We start from the raw sequence: 18,021 nt of genomic DNA on the forward strand, positions 1-18,021 counted from the left end.
AGTAACTACACCATTTTGTCCCTGAAACTTGCTAATCTCAACCTCCAGATAGACTCGAGAAAACTTGCCACTGGTAGAGCTATATGGACAGACAGGTCACATTTTAAAATTCTCTCAGCATGGAGACAGGATCTAACTCCTAATTGTTTGAAGAGCGGGATGAGCCAAAGTGCTCTTTGTTTGTGATATGCTTGACAGTGGAAGAAAACGTGTGAAACAGTTTCTTCACTTTTGCAACCCATCGGGCAACCTTTAGATCTATTAGTTGAACTGGACCATTTGTACGTAAGGCAGCACAGAGGGAGAGACACAATCCTAAACCTAATAAAGAGGGCACGAGCAAATGGAGATAACTTTGCATCCAAAAAGGGCTCAAATTCGTAATGGCATTTAACAAGTAAAAAATTGTCGGACATAGACAATGGAATAGAACCAGCAAATTGTCCAACCTGAACATTATGCCAATAAGCATCCTTTAACAGCTGTGCAGCATTTTTAGGATTAATTTAATTCAACATGCTTAACCAAGTCCTGCACGGGGCCGTGCTTCGCCACAGTTCACCTTGAGGAATCGCTCCCTTACGTTGCCGCCTGATGTCCAGTCCAGCACTTGTCCCTTTCGGGTCCTAGTGAAGACACTTCCTGGAACATAATGCACCAGGTTCTGTCCCATTAAAAACAACACTCTGTGAAACCCTTTAAAGTTGTTCACGTTAGTGGCAAAATTGAGCTAGTAGCAAAGTGTTGGGAGTTCAAATATGCAATTTCAACGAACTAGCAGTTTGCCGTCTGCGCCATTGGAGTATACAGTACTAAAATCAATTCAATGTAAATTTTCTTTTAAATATTTCCTATAATGCAGCCAGCTAAGGGTAGAAAACAGCATACAATGTGACATTTTAGATAGCTGAAAGAAAGCGTGTACCTTGCCCTTCTTGTGAGAAGAATGTGAGGAGACTTCGAAGTATAGATACAGTGGGGTGCGGTATAAAGCTGATGTCGCTAAATCTACAGTTCTCATTTGTCTATTCCAAATTCAAAAGGAGGCTATGCTTTCTTGAGCAGTCAGGCTAAATACACAATTTACAACACCAGACTATAAAATGGCAGTACACTTAAAATTAGTGTCAAAGTGCAATAATACAAAGACTTTTGTAGTACTTTGTGCAGGTATAATACGATTTTACATGCTTATTCACAAGTCTCTTTTTGGCATTTTTCTGTATTATTTAGAGTGTTTTTTACCCCATATTTTTCCAGCAGGCTGTTGGAATTAGCTGGCAAACTTCTCCTGGTCACGCATAAATTTGTGAGGGGGAAAGGCTAGAAGAAGATCGTTCATAGTAATTACAAGTAATTAGTGGTATGCCTTGCCAAATGTCTGCAATACCTTAAACCAGCTGTTTTTTTTTATTTCACATTTTTATATAGTGCATCTCAACCCAGAACGTGTGTCAATGCACTTTATAAGTAAATCAACAATGGAGAGTAGGAACTATTCTTAAAAACAAACTGAAGAAACATTAAAACAGTTTGATGCTGGCAAAACCCAGTTCTCTAAAATGGTCAACAGTAATTTTTCGACTAAGCATTGAAGGCTCATCTGTTTTTCAGAGTCTCTTATTCCATCGCATACAACACCTTATAGCTCATTGGGCTTTGAGACCTGTACATATTATTTGTTGTTGTTGTAGCATGTAGATGTTAATTTCTCAAATGATAACTGTAAGTCCATGAACAAATTTCAAACTTTGTGATGGCCCATCATAAATTAGTTGGTTAATCTTTAGCTTCCAAAATTTTGATTGCTCGATTTCCACAATATTTTGTAATCATATGTTATTTCATTGTATCTTATGTCAGTATTTTCAGGTCTTTTACTTTTGTCTTCTGTTATTTCAGGTCAAGCCATGGAGATTGGTAGTGCAGCACTGAACATTCTAGTGGAATGCTGGGACGGACACCTAACCCCTCCAGAGGTAGCATCTTTGGCTGATAGGGCTTCAAGAGCCAGGGATTCTAACATGGTGCGAGCAGCAGCAGAACTAGCACTCAGTTGCCTTCCACATGCTCATGCACTGAACCCAAATGAAATACAGAGAGCTCTAGTGCAGTGTAAAGAGCAGGTACAGCACTTATTATGTTATACCCATTGTTCCTCATGTTATTCTACGTAGTTTCTAAATGTTCTGTTTGAGAGTGCATTATGGTTTATGTCATCCTATTGTGACTGTAAAAGAATACTGAAGACCACAGACCTCCATCTCATTCCAAAGCATTTTATTCATCCAAAATTTTCCATTAGAGGAAATGTACTTCTCTCTTTTTTCAAATGTGTTTTACCTTACAGGTTTGCAAGCACTCTATTATTGTACATATTGTGGAAGTGTTGTTACTCTCTTGTTATATACTTTATATTGAGATTTATCTACATGATTTTTGTACGGTCAGTCCAAAGATCGCCAAACAACCATTGTGACTCCCTCCTCTATCTTAGTGCACATGCAGCTGTGTATAGGATGGTTCTGCTAGTCATTATGGTAATTTGCCAACCTGCCAGAGGAATATTATGACATACCAGTCTTTCCAAGCTATTTTTGTAGGAATATTGTGTCTTTTAATATTGGATTACGCTTAACATATTTCACTTATGGGCCACAATAATAATGAATAAACTGTGTCTGTGAACTCTGTACTCAATTGCTGGTCTGAGAAGGCAAGGACGGATATTGAAAGAAGGGGACATCTTCATTTGCCTAATGTTGAGAACAGAATTGAATTAATGCTCCTCTGTCTGATGCATAATTGTATATCTAATTGCCCCAATCTACATAAAAAGTAAAATATTCCACCATCTTTCAAGGGCTATTCTTTGTCCTTGCCTACTGGCTGTCTAGTTGGATGACCTTCTTTCACAAAGGAATTATTCATTATTAATTTACTGCTTGTACCTGATAAGTTGCAACATAGGTCTCCTTTCTCAAATGTAAATGTTCTTTAAAAATCCAACTTTTCTTTTAAATTGTGTGTCCTAGCTTTATCCTGGTTTAAATGTAGAAAAAAGAGATTCATTTTCAAGAAATGCTATATATAAAGTGGGCTTGCAAGCGCAACATCATTCCCATCAGCAGCATATAAATTTGTACAATGCAGTGTTCAACTTACCTCTTCATGCAGTTCATCAAAACCCTTAAAGCAGCCTCCTTTGACCTCTTGATATCTCAATTCTCTCCATTATACTCTAAGTGTGATGGATAATGTGTCCTTGAACAAATGTTCCATGTTAGGGTTGATCCAGATACGAGGTATTGTCAATAGTAACTGGTACCACACCTCCATGTTATCTGGAGGCTTTGGTGAGATCTCTAATAATCTTACAGTTTACACTGTTGATGTCTTCATTTTTTCATCTGTTTATTTTGTCATTCTATAACCCTGAGATGTAATGTTACAAATGGAAGATTCCTGATTGAACCAAAAGCTTGAACTGCATGTTTGACACCCAACTTTAGAAAACACTTCAGATGCATAAAAATCATGCAAGGTCTGCTCCAGAAAGATTGTAGTGGCAGGGTTTTCTTGTTACTCATCTCCTACCAACACTCTGTTCAAAGGATAATAAAATTCTGAATTTGTGTTAAATTTACTCTTCAGATCCAACAAATAACTATCACGGACTGCCTTCAGACTACACCATAGGTGAGGCTTAGAGGTCCATTTTATGCAAATTATGTGTCTTGCCAGCAAAATGAAATGCAAGCATTCTTTCCTCTGAGACAGTACTGAGTTAATGTCGTGTAACGGATACTCCCTTAAATGGTCACAGATCGACCCTGACTTCTTCCTCAAGCAGCTATTAAGTAACTCGAAGCATGCTTTTGCAGATTGTCTAAGTGAGAACACAGATCCAGGACGATGTGTGAACGCTTTTATATCGATCCTGCAATCTATAAAGAAAGCCCTTACTACTAGAAGGGGTAACCTGGGAAAAAAAAGGGCTACTGGATGGTTTGATTATAACTGCTCACAAGCACATAGGAAACTGAAAAAGGTGCTAAAAGCCCCAATAAGATCGCTAACAGAGATACGAAAGTGCAGACAAGAATACAAAGCAGCAATGAAGGGAAGGAAATTGTCTTTGAAAAGAACCCTGTGGGAAACTCTACATACAGCTAGCCGTACAAAAGATAATATTCTTTTCTGGAAAACAATCAACTCACCTATGCTCGGGGACAGAGATTCCCGCAGAATGGAAATAGCGATCTCCGAATAACCCCTCAATTCAGCCTTAAGGAGATAGAGGAAGCCATATCTCTAAGTAAACCAGGAAAAGCCCCGGGCCCCGATGGCGTGCCGATAGATGTATACAAGGCCAATATCCACCTATGGGGCCCCCTATTAACGCAGTCATTGAGGGCCATCTGCACACAAGGTCCCCCACCATCTTGGCGAGATTCCAATATAATTCCTATATATAAAAAAGGTGACCGTCTTAACCCAGCCTGCTACAGACCTATCTCCCTGCTGGACTCAACAGCCAAACTAGCAGGGAGAATCATCCTGAACAGATTGCAAATTTGGGCAGAAGACAAGAGAGTCTTGTCTCCTGTCCAATACGGATTCAGGAAAGGCATTGGGACAGTGGAACAAAGCCTGAACCTAAGTATCATTATAGGAAAGTATACTAAGATCAGAGAAGGCAACTTGCACCTGGCATTCATTGACTTATCCTCAGCATTTGACTGCGTACTACATGACAAGTTATGGGACATCTTAACCAGCATGGGGGTAGATCCAGCAATAATCCAGTTTATACGAGACATGTATTCAGGGTGCAGAGCAAGAGTGAGGTACGGCCTAAAGGGGGAGAGCACCCGCCCTTTTGGCATATTTAGAGGCGTGCGCCAGGGCTGCGTCCTCGCCCCGTTCCTGTTCTCGTTGTATATAAACAACTTAGAAAATGTGCTGGTTAGTAATTGTAAAGATCTACCCCAAATAGGCAACCGTCCTGTCCCGGTCTTACTTTATGCAGATGACGCAGTTTTAATGGCCAGGACCCCGTTAGCCTTACAAAAACTACTAAATACTTGTATTACATTTATGTCACAATTGGGTCTTACTGTCAATTATTCAAAAACATTCATCATGAATTGTGGTGGGAAACGCGGCAAACCCTACAATATTACAACCGCGGAAGGGAGAGTAGAAACCGCAAGCACCTTTTCCTACCTGGGCATAATGTTCGACAATCAGGGCTCCTGGGTTAACTGTAGGAAGATAAAAAAATCCCAGCATATTAAAACAACGATGGCCTTAAGGTTTTTCTCTAAAAGAATAGGGGGGATTACCCAGCCAAACATGATAAAAATTTACAAAGCTAAGTGCATCCCAGCAGTCACGTATGGGTCCGGTATCTGGGGATACACAGACTGTAATCTGCTACAGACGGCTGAAAACGACTTTTTAAGATATATATTGATGGTACCAAAAGGCACATCATCATACATAATTCATTCAGAACTAGGATCCCCCTTTATCACCGACCTGATAAAGATCCAACCCTTACTGCTATGGCACAAAATTTGGACCTCGGAACACACTGAACTAAATAAGGCCATTTTGACCGACTGCATGGAGTCTACATACGCAACAAGGGTGCCATGGCTAAAATTCATCATGACTTTCTTTGAAAACATGGGCAACAAAGCTTATTACACAAATCCAGCTCTCCTGGAAACAATCTCTAGGAAAGACCTGAGTGCTATGGCACTAAAATATCTAGAAGATCTACGATGGGAGGTTGAATCAAAAAAGTCCACCGTCAGTCACAATCAAATAATCTTGTCAACGGAGGCTATTCAGCCTTATCTGATGAACGTGATAAATCCTCGCCATCGTTTTGTGCTCACTAGAATGAGGCTGGATATATTCCATCATTTGGTGACCTTCCCAACCATGAATGATTGGAGCACCACCCTGAAGGCCTGCCCATGCGACGCAAAGGCACAACAAACCACATTCCATGTGGTTTTATTTTGCAAATTCTACGCTAAGCAAAGAAAGCGTCTAGTAGCCCCTCTCCTAAGGCTAATCAATCTCCCTCAGTGCCGCACCGCGTACACTTGCCTTCAGGTATTATCATCTATCGAGATGTGCAGAACCTTGGCCAATTTTTTATGCTCTGTATTAAGCACAAGAAAGTGCATGGGGGCTACCAACATAACTTGAACTATTTTAGATTATTTATTATTTTTTAATCTCTAAGATTTTAGCTTATCTTATTGTATTTTATTTATTGTTTATCAAAATGTAAATTATTGTTACTTTTATGACTTGTTGAAAGTCGAATAAAGTCCTTGTACTACTTCTACTTCTGAGACAGTTTCAAATCATCGTGGACAATGCCAGAAATCACAGGGAGATGTTTACATTGTTGGCTAGTCCGAGATTACTGGAAATAAACATATTCACATTTTGTAGGAAATCATCAAGGGTCAGGCTTTTTATAAACATATGTAGATCTCTGGTTCTGGATAGAGCACGTTTAGAACATAGGATGTCTCTGTGCTGCCAAAACTTGGATTCCTTCTCAAGTATTTAATATATCCCCTGGCGTGTGAAAAATATTTCTTCCTAATAGCGTAGCTGGCCAGATGATGTTATAAAGCATATTCAGCAATACTTACCATGTTTCTTTGTACTCCAGCATTGCCAGGCAGCTGATCTGCTCCAGCTGTACACAATGTATTGTAGCCCTGGTCTCAAGCCTCAAATTGGATCATGTTAACACTTGCGTATACAAAAAAATTCAAGTTGGTGCATTCAAGCATGAAAACCTGTCTGCCCATTATATTGACCATTCCGCCACATACTGTCAAATGATATAGATTACAAAATATATATAAATAGATGCTATATGTGACTAAATAATTGAAGCCAAATAGCTTTAGGATTTGTAACAAGAGCAGCAAGCAAAATGTTATGTTCCAGTAAATAAAATAAGCTTCTGAATCATGCCTGAAACTATTGTAAACAAAGCAAAAGCTTTCCTTTGAACGAATGTATGCTCAGTGTTCCTCTTTGCTATATAGTGATGGATTCCATTCGCCATAATGATGAAAAGAAAACATATAAAACATATTTTGTAATGATATGTCCAATTAAGGATTGCCATCTTAATAACATTCACAAGCTTTTCAATCAGACATAATTTGGCAACATCAATGCCCCTTGTGCTTGCATAGGATTTCAGTGAGGCAATATCATACAAATTGTGATGCTTGCACATTCTCGGTTGGTTGCACAATGTGGTGTTTCACTTTGGTCTAATTGATCCCAACACACCCATTTAGCCATAGTCCAAGGTAGACAAAGATAATTTTTAACATAGCTCCTAAAGAGATCAATCCTGGTATGTTGAAAGGTCAGTGAATGTGGAAATGTCAGATTGTTAGCGCAGGATCAGACACTTGCCGAACAGATTCTTCTGAATCCTATGTGTTCATGGAAGCTGCTGACTATTGGATGATGAGGAATGCCTAAACCAGATGATCAGGATAGAGCTGGAGGCCCATCAGTGTGGGTTTTGGAACCCCAGTAGACAAAATCTACTATAGGGCTTTTTTGTTGGTGAGCAGAATGATTAAGCCTGTTCTCTTGGATGCAAAACCCTCCACATGTCCCCTACGCTGAGCTAGTCAAAAATTGTGTGTTCCGGTCCCATCTTATAGTGGTGTCCTGTCACACCCATGCACCTGACAGGATAGAGTTAATGTACCCACAGCAATTAACATGGGATATGAATGAACAGACATAGCTCTCTACCACCCAGTGCTGTGCCCCATCACATAAGCCAAGCACTTCCAGGTCCTGTGTAATAATCAGTGCCCTGAACCACAAACCCTACCCCAACCAAAAAAGGATGTATGAAAGTACAGAGACAGTCCCCATTTCCCCCCACTTGGGATTGCTCCCAAACATTATGGTGTCTCTGGAAGGAACGCCATCCATATGGCATGTTGTTTTAGAAGTGAACAGGACACATTGTGTTTAGTATACTTGTTGAGACCTTGTATATTGCATGTTAGTATTGTAATTTGTTTCGACATGGCCTGTACCAATATCAGGGACAACAGAGAGAGGTCACCACTAGCCTTCTGCAAATCAGACTCGTCAGTCTTACACTGCTGTGAGGCATGTCACAAATCCAGTGGTTCAGAATCCACACAGATACACACAAGTGACTCAGTTCAAACATAAACTGTACCCTCCACATGTATAGGTCATATGAGCATTGAACCCAACCTGGACACTAATGCATAAACCCGAGTATCCCAAAACCCAGCCCTATGGTAACAAAATGTAACAAACAAGTAGCAGTGATATAGCCGGACACAGCCACCTGCATCCCCAGAAATGCTCACCTCTACCATGAGGAGCCTTGCAAGTGCCAGAACAGCATCCACCATGATCCTGTGGAGCCCCTCTGTGATGGCACCAATATCACATGGGAAGTGGGAAAACCTCATCCCCCGTCACCCTTGTATGGAGTGAAGAGGTGCCATATCTCACATGTTCAGTATATAGCCATATTTTTAGGGTGCCCATATTGTTGAAGCCTTCTCGTGTGCTTTTCTCCCTGATTGCACTATCACAGGAATTCAAGGCTCTTTGGCTGAATTGTCCCTCTTGGTGTTGCATGATCTCGCTCACCTTGTCAGTCAGTGCCAGGCTTTTTCCAACGATGTAAAAAGTGTGCTTTTTCATCTTTAAATGATTTTCATCTTGGCAGGATACAGCACCGTGTATGTGTAACCCAGGTCCCAAAATGTACTCTCCACTGCCTTAAATGATTTCTTTTTGTCACTGCTCAATCTGTGTGTAGTCAAGAACTATCTTGATGGCAAGCCTCTCATCCTGTGCTATGCTGCTACTGAGGGTGGTTTCATAAGTACATCCATGTCTCAAAACTACAAGAAACTGGCAGTGATTGCAATAGGTAGTACTTAAGGCTTCATTTTGCATTAGAGCCTTTCGTGCCCTTTCAATTAAGAACCCTTTTGAAAGACCATTCACCTGTTCGGGTGCCCAGTATCCATTATTCCAAGAACAAAACAGCCTGTATGTTTTTGGGGAAGCCCACAAAATGTAAATTATTGCGTCTCAAACTTTCTTCTGACCAAAAGACCTCTGGTGACCTCCTGGACCTCAATAACCAGTCTGACATATTGGCGGTAAGAGTGTCTAATGCCTCATTAGCGGGCTGGTTCTCTCAGCGACCTTTCAAAGTTTGTGTCATCAATTTTCTGCTCAAGGGCAACATGTGAATCCTTAATAGCTGTGCACATGCTGGTAATGGTTAGGATTATGCTCTTGATGGGGTTATCTGCCACTTTTAGTTATGCCCTTCTGATCTAATGCAAGTGCAGTATTTTGTTAGCCTGTGATGCCTTGGCTTGTTTTTCTTTTACTATCCTATACGACAGCAACAGATAGCAGTTCAGACTACTTCAGTCCCCAACAGCAGGCTTACAGATGATGTTTTGAGCAAAGTTGTTCTTTCAGTAGTATCAGTCCTCAGCAGGAGGTTTTTCTATTGATTTGAAAAATACATTTTTGTCCCTGTTGCAACCTAGGGGAAAGATCTTGTTGGAAGGGGACATCGCCACCGTTGCAGGCCAAGTCAGAAAGGAAGATCATCTTGGAGTCATACTGAAGTCATCCGCAGACTTCATTTGAGCCATTGCTTCAATTTTCTGGGGATAATTCTGAAGTATGTGTATAGGGTGAAATATTAAAATAAGGTGACTATACTGGATGAGTTCCTGATTACTTCATTGAAAAACATCATGATAGTTTACCACTGCATGACAGTCTTATGATGATTTCAAGATTAGGATGTAATACCCCAGGATGTGTTCCTGATTACTTCAGTGAAAAACAGATGATGATCATTTACTACTGCAGGATGATTCAGTTATGATTCCAAGATTAAGCTGTATCATTCCAGAATGATCCTATAAGGATTTCTCAATGGGGTTGTATTATTACAGAATGAGTTTGTGATGACTTTAGGTGTTCACTCTGAATATCGACCCCAGATCTGAGGACAAATTGTTGCAGAAAAATAGAAAGTTAAGTAAGTCTAGATTTTCTATATCTAATTCCAGATAGGTGTACCTACTTGGTACATTTATCTTCCAGGTACATAGATGTGCAGTTAGCAACAGTAAAACTATTCTTTCTGTTTGCACTTACCTTTCAATACCTTGTCCCTTGATATTCTGTCATCGATATTCATTTACCATGATATTCTGGGAGCCGATATTTAGCAGTACAATCATTTTAGGATTTATTACTTATGGAAGATTTCATAATAATTTTAGAAGGGGGCTGTTCACGTCGACGATAACTTCATGATCAGGGTGTATTACCCCCTGATAGGATCAGGCTGTATACATGCATTTCCAGATAGGGATGTATTACTTTAAGATGATCTTGACTAGCAATAGGGAAACCGTGTTTGACATACTGTGGAAATTAAGAAATCTGCCTTTTTATTAGCTTAGCTGTAAAGCAGACTACAGCTACAAAAAAGACCATAACTGTTTCATGGGTGGTGTCTGAACACAAGAAAACCACTCACAAACCTTTTAATGGGGGCATGCATTGCCCATTGTTACTCTGAATTCCAGTGTGAAGTGTCTAACCACAAGGAACTGGTCTGAAAGCAGCAATTCAGAATTCTGTAAGAGAAGGCTGTTATTAGACCCTACTGTTTGGCTTGTGGGAAATCATTCACCCTAACACTCTCCTTTGTCTGTGATTGGAGGGAAGTGCAGGCATTCTCTGAATGGTTGATGGATCACCATGTGATACTTTTGGCTGTTCACTATTTCATGTGTGCACAGAAAGCAGAAGATAAAACCGGAAAAGGGCAGACTTGGTTTGGAGTTCACTTCAACTAAACACAAAAAAATGCATCTAGCCCTTTCTGTAAGGACGTCAGTGAACAAGTGTAAGGATTAGTGCTAGCATTACAGGATTGGTTTGACTGAGTCATTGTGCATGGAAGAGTCTGCTCAAGAAGTATATTGTGGATGAGTGTCTGTAAGTAAGCCTCCACGTGGTCTTGCAAGTCATGAATTGGGTGCTGTATTTTATTGGTGATGTGACTGAGAGATGCTATAACGGGCCATGTAAAGTGGCAATAATGGGTGGTTGATATGTTGGTTGTGAGCTGAATAAGAAGCTGATGCTGTGTAGTTTGTTCAAATGATGTGATGCGACATAGATCTTCTGAGTGAAGGAAGAATTGTTATTAATATAGATGAATAGTGTAGTGAGTGTGACTAGAAAGGGATTTGAGTATGCTGTGAACTATTGCATGAATGTTGCTAGAGATACTGCAACTGCCTTTGAAGAACATCGTTGGTAGGGTTGTGAGTGGGTATGGGGTGGGCCAGTGTTGCTGAATGACACTGGGTCAGTGCAGGAAAATGCTGGACATGAGTAATAAAATACTTTGGTAAGTAATAGATGCTGTGGGTTGCAATCGATGTGAAGTAGTGAATTAGTGTTTCCAATTGGCTAATTTATGAGTGTTTGTAGGTTCGAATGTGAGATGTGAAGTAAAAGTTGTGAGTGCCTGGGTCATGTTGTGTGAAGCAGAATAAAGTTACGCATGGCAGTGGGTGAGATGTGACTGAATTGCTCATGTGAGCAATTACGTGGTTGAGAAATACTGGTGAATGGTGTGAGCAAGTTAAAAAGTGTGATTGAAGGATGTGATTGTGACTAGTGTGATGACTGGTTGGTATGGATGACTGTTGTTGCGGAGTAGCTGGGAATAAATGATGCATGCAAGTAATTCAATTAAAATGTGTTAAAGGTTCTGCCAATTGAGGTAGCAAGCAAGTGATAACGAGTTCTTGTGTGAAGTGATGTACAGACTAAGTAGTAAAGTGAAAGTAATGTGAGTAACTTAGTGGTTGAGATGAGAGGTAATTGTGTGGGCACGTTACCTTGTGTTTGTGTGACAGTGTGAGTGGTGGTGCTGGAACTAAATGCTGTTGCAATTGCCTGAATGGAAATCAATAGATTGAGTGACTGTGTTCTAAATGCTGCTGTGAACGGATATGTCAGAATGGTGTTCAGAAGGAATGACTAATGTTGTTTGCGACTGGATGTCTGCTGTGAGGAGTTAGTGAACAGGCGATGGACGCAAGTTATACTGCTTCTTGTATGTGTGTTTATTGTCTCACAGTTGTTGTTAAGTGAATTATGTAAGAAATAAGTTTTGTAAGGGGTGGGCATTGACAGAAGTGTGGTGATAAGTGATGTGGCATAGTTGTACTACATAAACTGAGTTGTGGTATTAGTGGCACTGTGCAAATAGATGGTGTGCCTAGTGGGTGCTTAAAAGTACAGAGTACTAAATTGAAACAAAATGACGTGGATGTTGAAATGAATAGATTATGAATGGTGAGAATCAGCAGTGACATGAGTGAACAAATGTTGAGTTAGCGCTGTGAGCAAGTGAAGTAGTTTTAGTGATGGTGAATGAAGAGTGAGGTAAGTGGGTGTGGTAAATGCTTCTTTTAGAACCAAAATGTGTGGTTGACTGGTGTTGTAAAAGGGTGTTGTTGATAGGATTAAACAGGCAGAGAATCCTAAGAGTGGTTGGGTGATATCAGTAGTAATCAGTGTCAAGAAATTAGTGTTATCATGAGTGGCCCGACTATATGTCAGAGGCTGTAGCAAAGTGACAAGGAAAGTTGTGAGTGATGTTAAGTGGCAGAGGGTGAGTAATTTTGTAAGTGAAGGGCAGTCACCTCACTCCATGGTATCAAAGACACTTTCTCAATCCTGGGCTTGTAACCCACAGATAGTTGATAAAAGGTGTATTTGTTCTGTTATTTTGTTGGAAGCAAACCAAGACTGCGTCCCATATGATTGCAAAGGACTGAACAGAAAATTTGTGATGACATGAACAGTGTGGCCACCATATGTGGATGACTTTAGGCAAGGGGTGTTGTGTAAAATTATGGGTGTGTAATAACTGAACAGTGGTGTAAGTAGTGTAAAATGATGTCTCATTACATGACAGGCAAAAATGGTATGGTTACTGCTTTGTTTGAGTGGTTACACTCAATTCAGTAAGGGGTGTTTTAACTGTTGTAAATGTGTGTAGGTAAATGGGATAGTGAGAGAGAGGTTGGGAAATGGTTTGATGACATTGTGCAATTTTTCTGCAGTGGGCACTTTGGAGGGTGATAAGATTGTCTTGTGAAAGAAGATAGTTGACTGATATAAGTGAGGAATATAAGTGGTTCTGGAGAGTAAGGTGATGGATGTAAGCGATGTGCAAAAGATGCAGGGAGCAAGAATGCAAGAGAACCAGGAAAATAAAGGAGTGGGATAAGAGTTTACTGAGTTGCTGCGAAAGGACATAGGATTGCTTTGTGTAGGCAAAGGTGATGGAGATGTAGAAAGCAAGGTGGATACTCCAAGGATGTTATAGATAGTTATTTCAAGATTACCAGATAGCTGTCCTAGGACACCTCCCTTCCGGTCACAGGATTTAATTCAATAAATCTGTGCATTTTCGTATTACTACTTCTGATTTGGTGTTACTGAACATCTGGGCTGTCAGGCCTGAAAAACAACCATTGTAAAATGAAAACCTGGAACACTGCCTATGCAGCAAAATTATTAGCTACACCAGTGGGTCTCAAAAATGTAAAAATTGCTACACTGTGCAACGCTGCATAAATGGACAGTTTGTGCTTGCCTTATCTGTTGCTTTCTACTTCTCACAATATACTATATCAGACCAATATCCATTTTCACAATCTGCAAAATATACAAACTAGTAAAAGTAAACTCTGTCAAATAAATCATTCTATTTCTGGAAACCAAATCCTATTCAGTGCATGCTCGTGTTGGCAGAACAGTGCCAACATACAGGTGCCCGTTAAATTAAAACATAATGTCCCCGGAACCGCCACATTGGTGGAGTGGAGTAGGGGAGTGGATTGGTGTGCCCTCCAGGAAAACTGATATATGAAGCATGGGGTGCGCACATAAACACAATAACACCTGGGGTAGATGGTGAGGTTACCATGGTTAGGATGTGAGACCTTGAGTGTGAATACATGATGCCTATCATATAGGACGTGTGAAACTACTTATATTGTGTGCTCATATTGTTACTGAACTTAATTAAAAATTCAAATTTGGTTATAAAACACAATGAACATACGATTAAATTGAGTGGCACTGCTGGGTTCTTTAGTAGTAGTGAACTTCTCCTAGGCCAACATTTGTCACTCCCGGGTGTCCAAGGACGAGGTTGGTGCACTCTGTATGCCACTCCCAGGAGCTTTACCAGCTCAAGGTGTCTCCGGTTTGTATCCACAGGTCGATCGCACAAGTCTCCACCAACGAACCCCTCTTCTGCTGTCATCCCAGGTCCATGGCAGGCACAGGATTTCCTCTTCTGACCTATGCTTCAATAGTATTAAATGAAAAGAAGATTAATAAAATAGGCACAATGTTTATTCAAAACGCTTGCTCTCTATTCAGTTTATGGGGTCCTACTCCAAACACAGTGATCACACTCAAATTAATTCTCCCATCAATCGAGGCGGTACAATGGACCCAGAAAATCAGCTGCTTTTGTGATTGAGCCTCTGTAAAAGTCAATTCCCTGCAAGGTCTGATATATCAAGAGTTTACATGGAATCCTGTGTCCAGCTCGTGTGTTTTTTGCAAGGAGATTATTTTTCTCCAGGATCATACCTTACCAACTATATAGGATCGCCAGCAAATGACAGTATCAAACCACAAAAGAGTTATCAGGGAAAGACTTCAAGAGTCATTTCACCTGAAGAGTTTTATTAAAAGCTTCACAACACAAATGAGCATCTCACAGAATCTTATTTCCAGCTCAACCAGCAGCACATTGATTGTAATTTAGATGCTCTAACAAAACCAAAAATTATAAGATTCCATCTACTATTTAGTTATGTGAAAGAATTTGAAGGCCTCTGGAATTCTACATCCAGTACTCCAATTTGCAGACTTTGTAATTGCTACAAGGAACCTTTGAACCACATGATCTGCCTTTGTTTTGGATTGATTGATATTTGCAGTGAGTACTTCCACCCTTCCTTCAGGAAGTTATGTTTGCACACTGTAAACTAGGCAGCTCTAGCTTGCTTGACGCAATCAAATTCTTTTATAAGGAAGCCAATAAGATTTATGGATATAACATATTACAAAGATATTATACAATGGGACTGTAAAGGAAGTTGAACATAATTTATGAATGCACTTTAATAGCTGAAAAAACATAGGCCTATCCTATGAATTCTACCTGATCCTTCCAGCACCATTTTATTTGTGTGTGTGGTTCAGGCAATTGATTTTAACAATGTACATCATGTATTTTATTGGTCTGATTTATGTAATAGTATTTAGTACAGAATTACATATTGTACACAATAAAGGATTTATTAATGTACATTACTGCAGCGTCTCAATTTTACCCAGGTGATATTGTTTTTTTTACAGGCTTTGAAAAACCTAATCTCCCATTTAAGAAAAGGATCCCTTGGTATCCCACAACGCTCTTTCTCCCAGCTGCTAAAATGGTCTCTTTTTATTCCAGGAGAAGTTTAAAAAGGGGGTTGTAACCACTCTATCCCATACCTCAAGGTAGATCTCAAAATAACAAAGGCATATTCTGCTGGAGGACGATTTTTCTGGAAAAACCATGCTATATGCCTTGGGCCTCCTCCAAAGGTCGATGCTTAATATGAACCTAACTGTTCCCAGTTTTGAATAGTGACATTTCAAGAATAATTTGGAGTTAGCCTACTAAACAGTACATATCTAGATCAGGCATTGTAAGCCCTCCAGATTCCCTAGCTCATTTCCTAGTTTTCCCAGCTATTCTAGGTCTCCTGCCTGCCCAAACAAACACATTGACTGCTTCTTTTAGCTGCTCCAGGTCTCTAGGAGGGTTTGCTATGGTAGGCACCTGAAATAAATACAATAATCATGGTGAAATGTTCATTTTAACTGTGGAGATTCTACCCAACCAGGAAACAAAGGACTCAAACCCTGAAGGTCAGATCCTATGGTGGCAAAGAGTCTAGGGTAGTTGGATCTATAAAGTGTATGCAATGGTGGGGTCAATCAAATGCCTAGGTATTCAGTCTTGTCTTTTGCTCATTGGAGGCCCAAAATACTAGGAATTTGCTTGTTAGTTGTCCAATTTAGATATACACTTAGCAACTCCGACTTAGTTAGGTTGTTTTTGAGGCATGACATTTCACCATATTCCGCTGTTCAAGACATTGCTGCACCAATCGATCACTCTTGATTTATTAATGTAAGTAAAACATCAGCAGCAAATAAGTGTATTTTATACTGGTCATCCCCAAAAGGCATTCCTTCTCTTACTGGTGTGTCTCTAAGTTTAACAGCCAATGGTTTGACAGTTATAGCAACAAGAAAGGGCAAGAGAGGATACCCCTGTCTTGTACTCACTGTAGTCTAATCAGTGGAGACTTCATCCCATTAATAAGCAGTTTAGCAGTGGGTAAACTGCAGTTAGTCAAGATATAAGTATGCATGTTTTGATCTAGGACTATTTTTTTATAATATCAGATTCATAAATTTCCAGGTGGCTCAGTTGAACTCCTTTTCTGCATCGAGCAATACTATGGCCATGGGAATTCAGTGTATATTGGACTTCTCAGGTAGATGGAGCACCCACCTAACATTATCTGATGCTTGTCTGTTTGGATAAACCACGACTGGTCAGTGTGAATTAAAGATGGAATTTGCTGTAAAAGTCTTTCTTGGTATTCTCACTAAAATTGTTACACCTGAGATTAGAAAGGCGATAGTTCTATAAAAGGAACAGGTTTGTTAATCATTGTAATGTTTTAGATTAGGGGAACAAACTAAATATACCTGCCAACTTGGAGGATAATGCATATGAAAACTGCTTGTAAAAAGAGTTTGAAAGACCTTCAGGATCTGTGTGTTGTATTAAGGGTTAGCAATTTTAGAATAAATGAGATATATGGAGCCTCTAGTCTTCTCCAGCAGCAGGGGTTAGTTTAGGTAATTGAAGAGATTGTAAGAAAACCTTCCTCTTTGGCATCACTCTTAGACTTCTCAGCATTGAGGCTGTGATAATAATGTTGGAAATTTTCATTTTAAAAAAAATTTCTGTGCTGAATAACCCCAGGGAAATTCTAATAGTTGTACCTCATGTTTTAATAATTAATCTCGCCAGCAAATACGCTTTTCTCAAAATGTTTGCTTTAAGCACAGGGAGCTTTCTCGCTCTATTCAGGGACAATTATATTGAGTTGTCATCTAAGAGTCTCAATGTTTTGAGTGACCCTGCCTCTTTATGTGTGTGTTCAACTTGTCTCAGCTCCTCCTCCAGTTTGACCCTTGTTAGTTTCCCCAGTCTTCTTGTTCAGTTCTTACAGAAATTAACTATTCTAAAATCATAGCATTAAGAGCATCCCATAGAAATTCCTGCAAGATTCAATTATTATAGTTGTCAAAGTATTGTTGGATAAACTATTTTATATGTTTTAGGTTTGGAGTTATCAAATTTAAAAGATTCTCTTGTGTTAGGTTTAGAGCCCAATTTGATTGACCATGTTACCATAGCTTAGTTTGGAATAGTTATTAATCCAATGTCTCTCCGTTTAGTGACTTTGTTCCCCAAATCAGCTGTATCCTAGAAATATGAAAGATTAACATTATTCTTAAAAATGATATTCAGCTTTTTTGTTTTTTTGGGGGGGGGTTTGCATCTTGCTGCATTGGAAAATGCCAACATTGCAGTAATTTCATGTGCAGGTTTCTTCACTTAGTTTTAAGTTGAATTTACAGGTCACAGTATGAGGGAGCCAAAACTCAAGGAAACTGACCCGCATTTTAAAGAATGTGGCTAGAGACTGTCCCACTTATAATGCGCAAGAAACC

The 18,021-nt window shown here is 39.7% G+C and overlaps 1 protein-coding gene across 2 annotated transcripts in view; it reads left to right on the top strand.

Annotated features, from left to right (window-relative positions):
* ZSWIM8 (zinc finger SWIM-type containing 8) overlaps positions 1 to 18,021 on the top strand; it is a 2,332,791-nt gene that overhangs the window by 1,530,404 nt on the left and 784,366 nt on the right. For both annotated transcript variants that reach the window (XM_069240531.1, XM_069240532.1), the window contains exon 20: positions 1,903 to 2,126. In XM_069240531.1, the coding sequence (XP_069096632.1) occupies positions 1,903 to 2,126 (224 nt within the window). The remainder of the gene's footprint in view (positions 1 to 1,902; positions 2,127 to 18,021) is intronic.

Source organism: Pleurodeles waltl, chromosome 6 (assembly GCF_031143425.1).
Source record: "Pleurodeles waltl isolate 20211129_DDA chromosome 6, aPleWal1.hap1.20221129, whole genome shotgun sequence".
NCBI lineage: Eukaryota > Metazoa > Chordata > Amphibia > Caudata > Salamandridae > Pleurodeles > Pleurodeles waltl.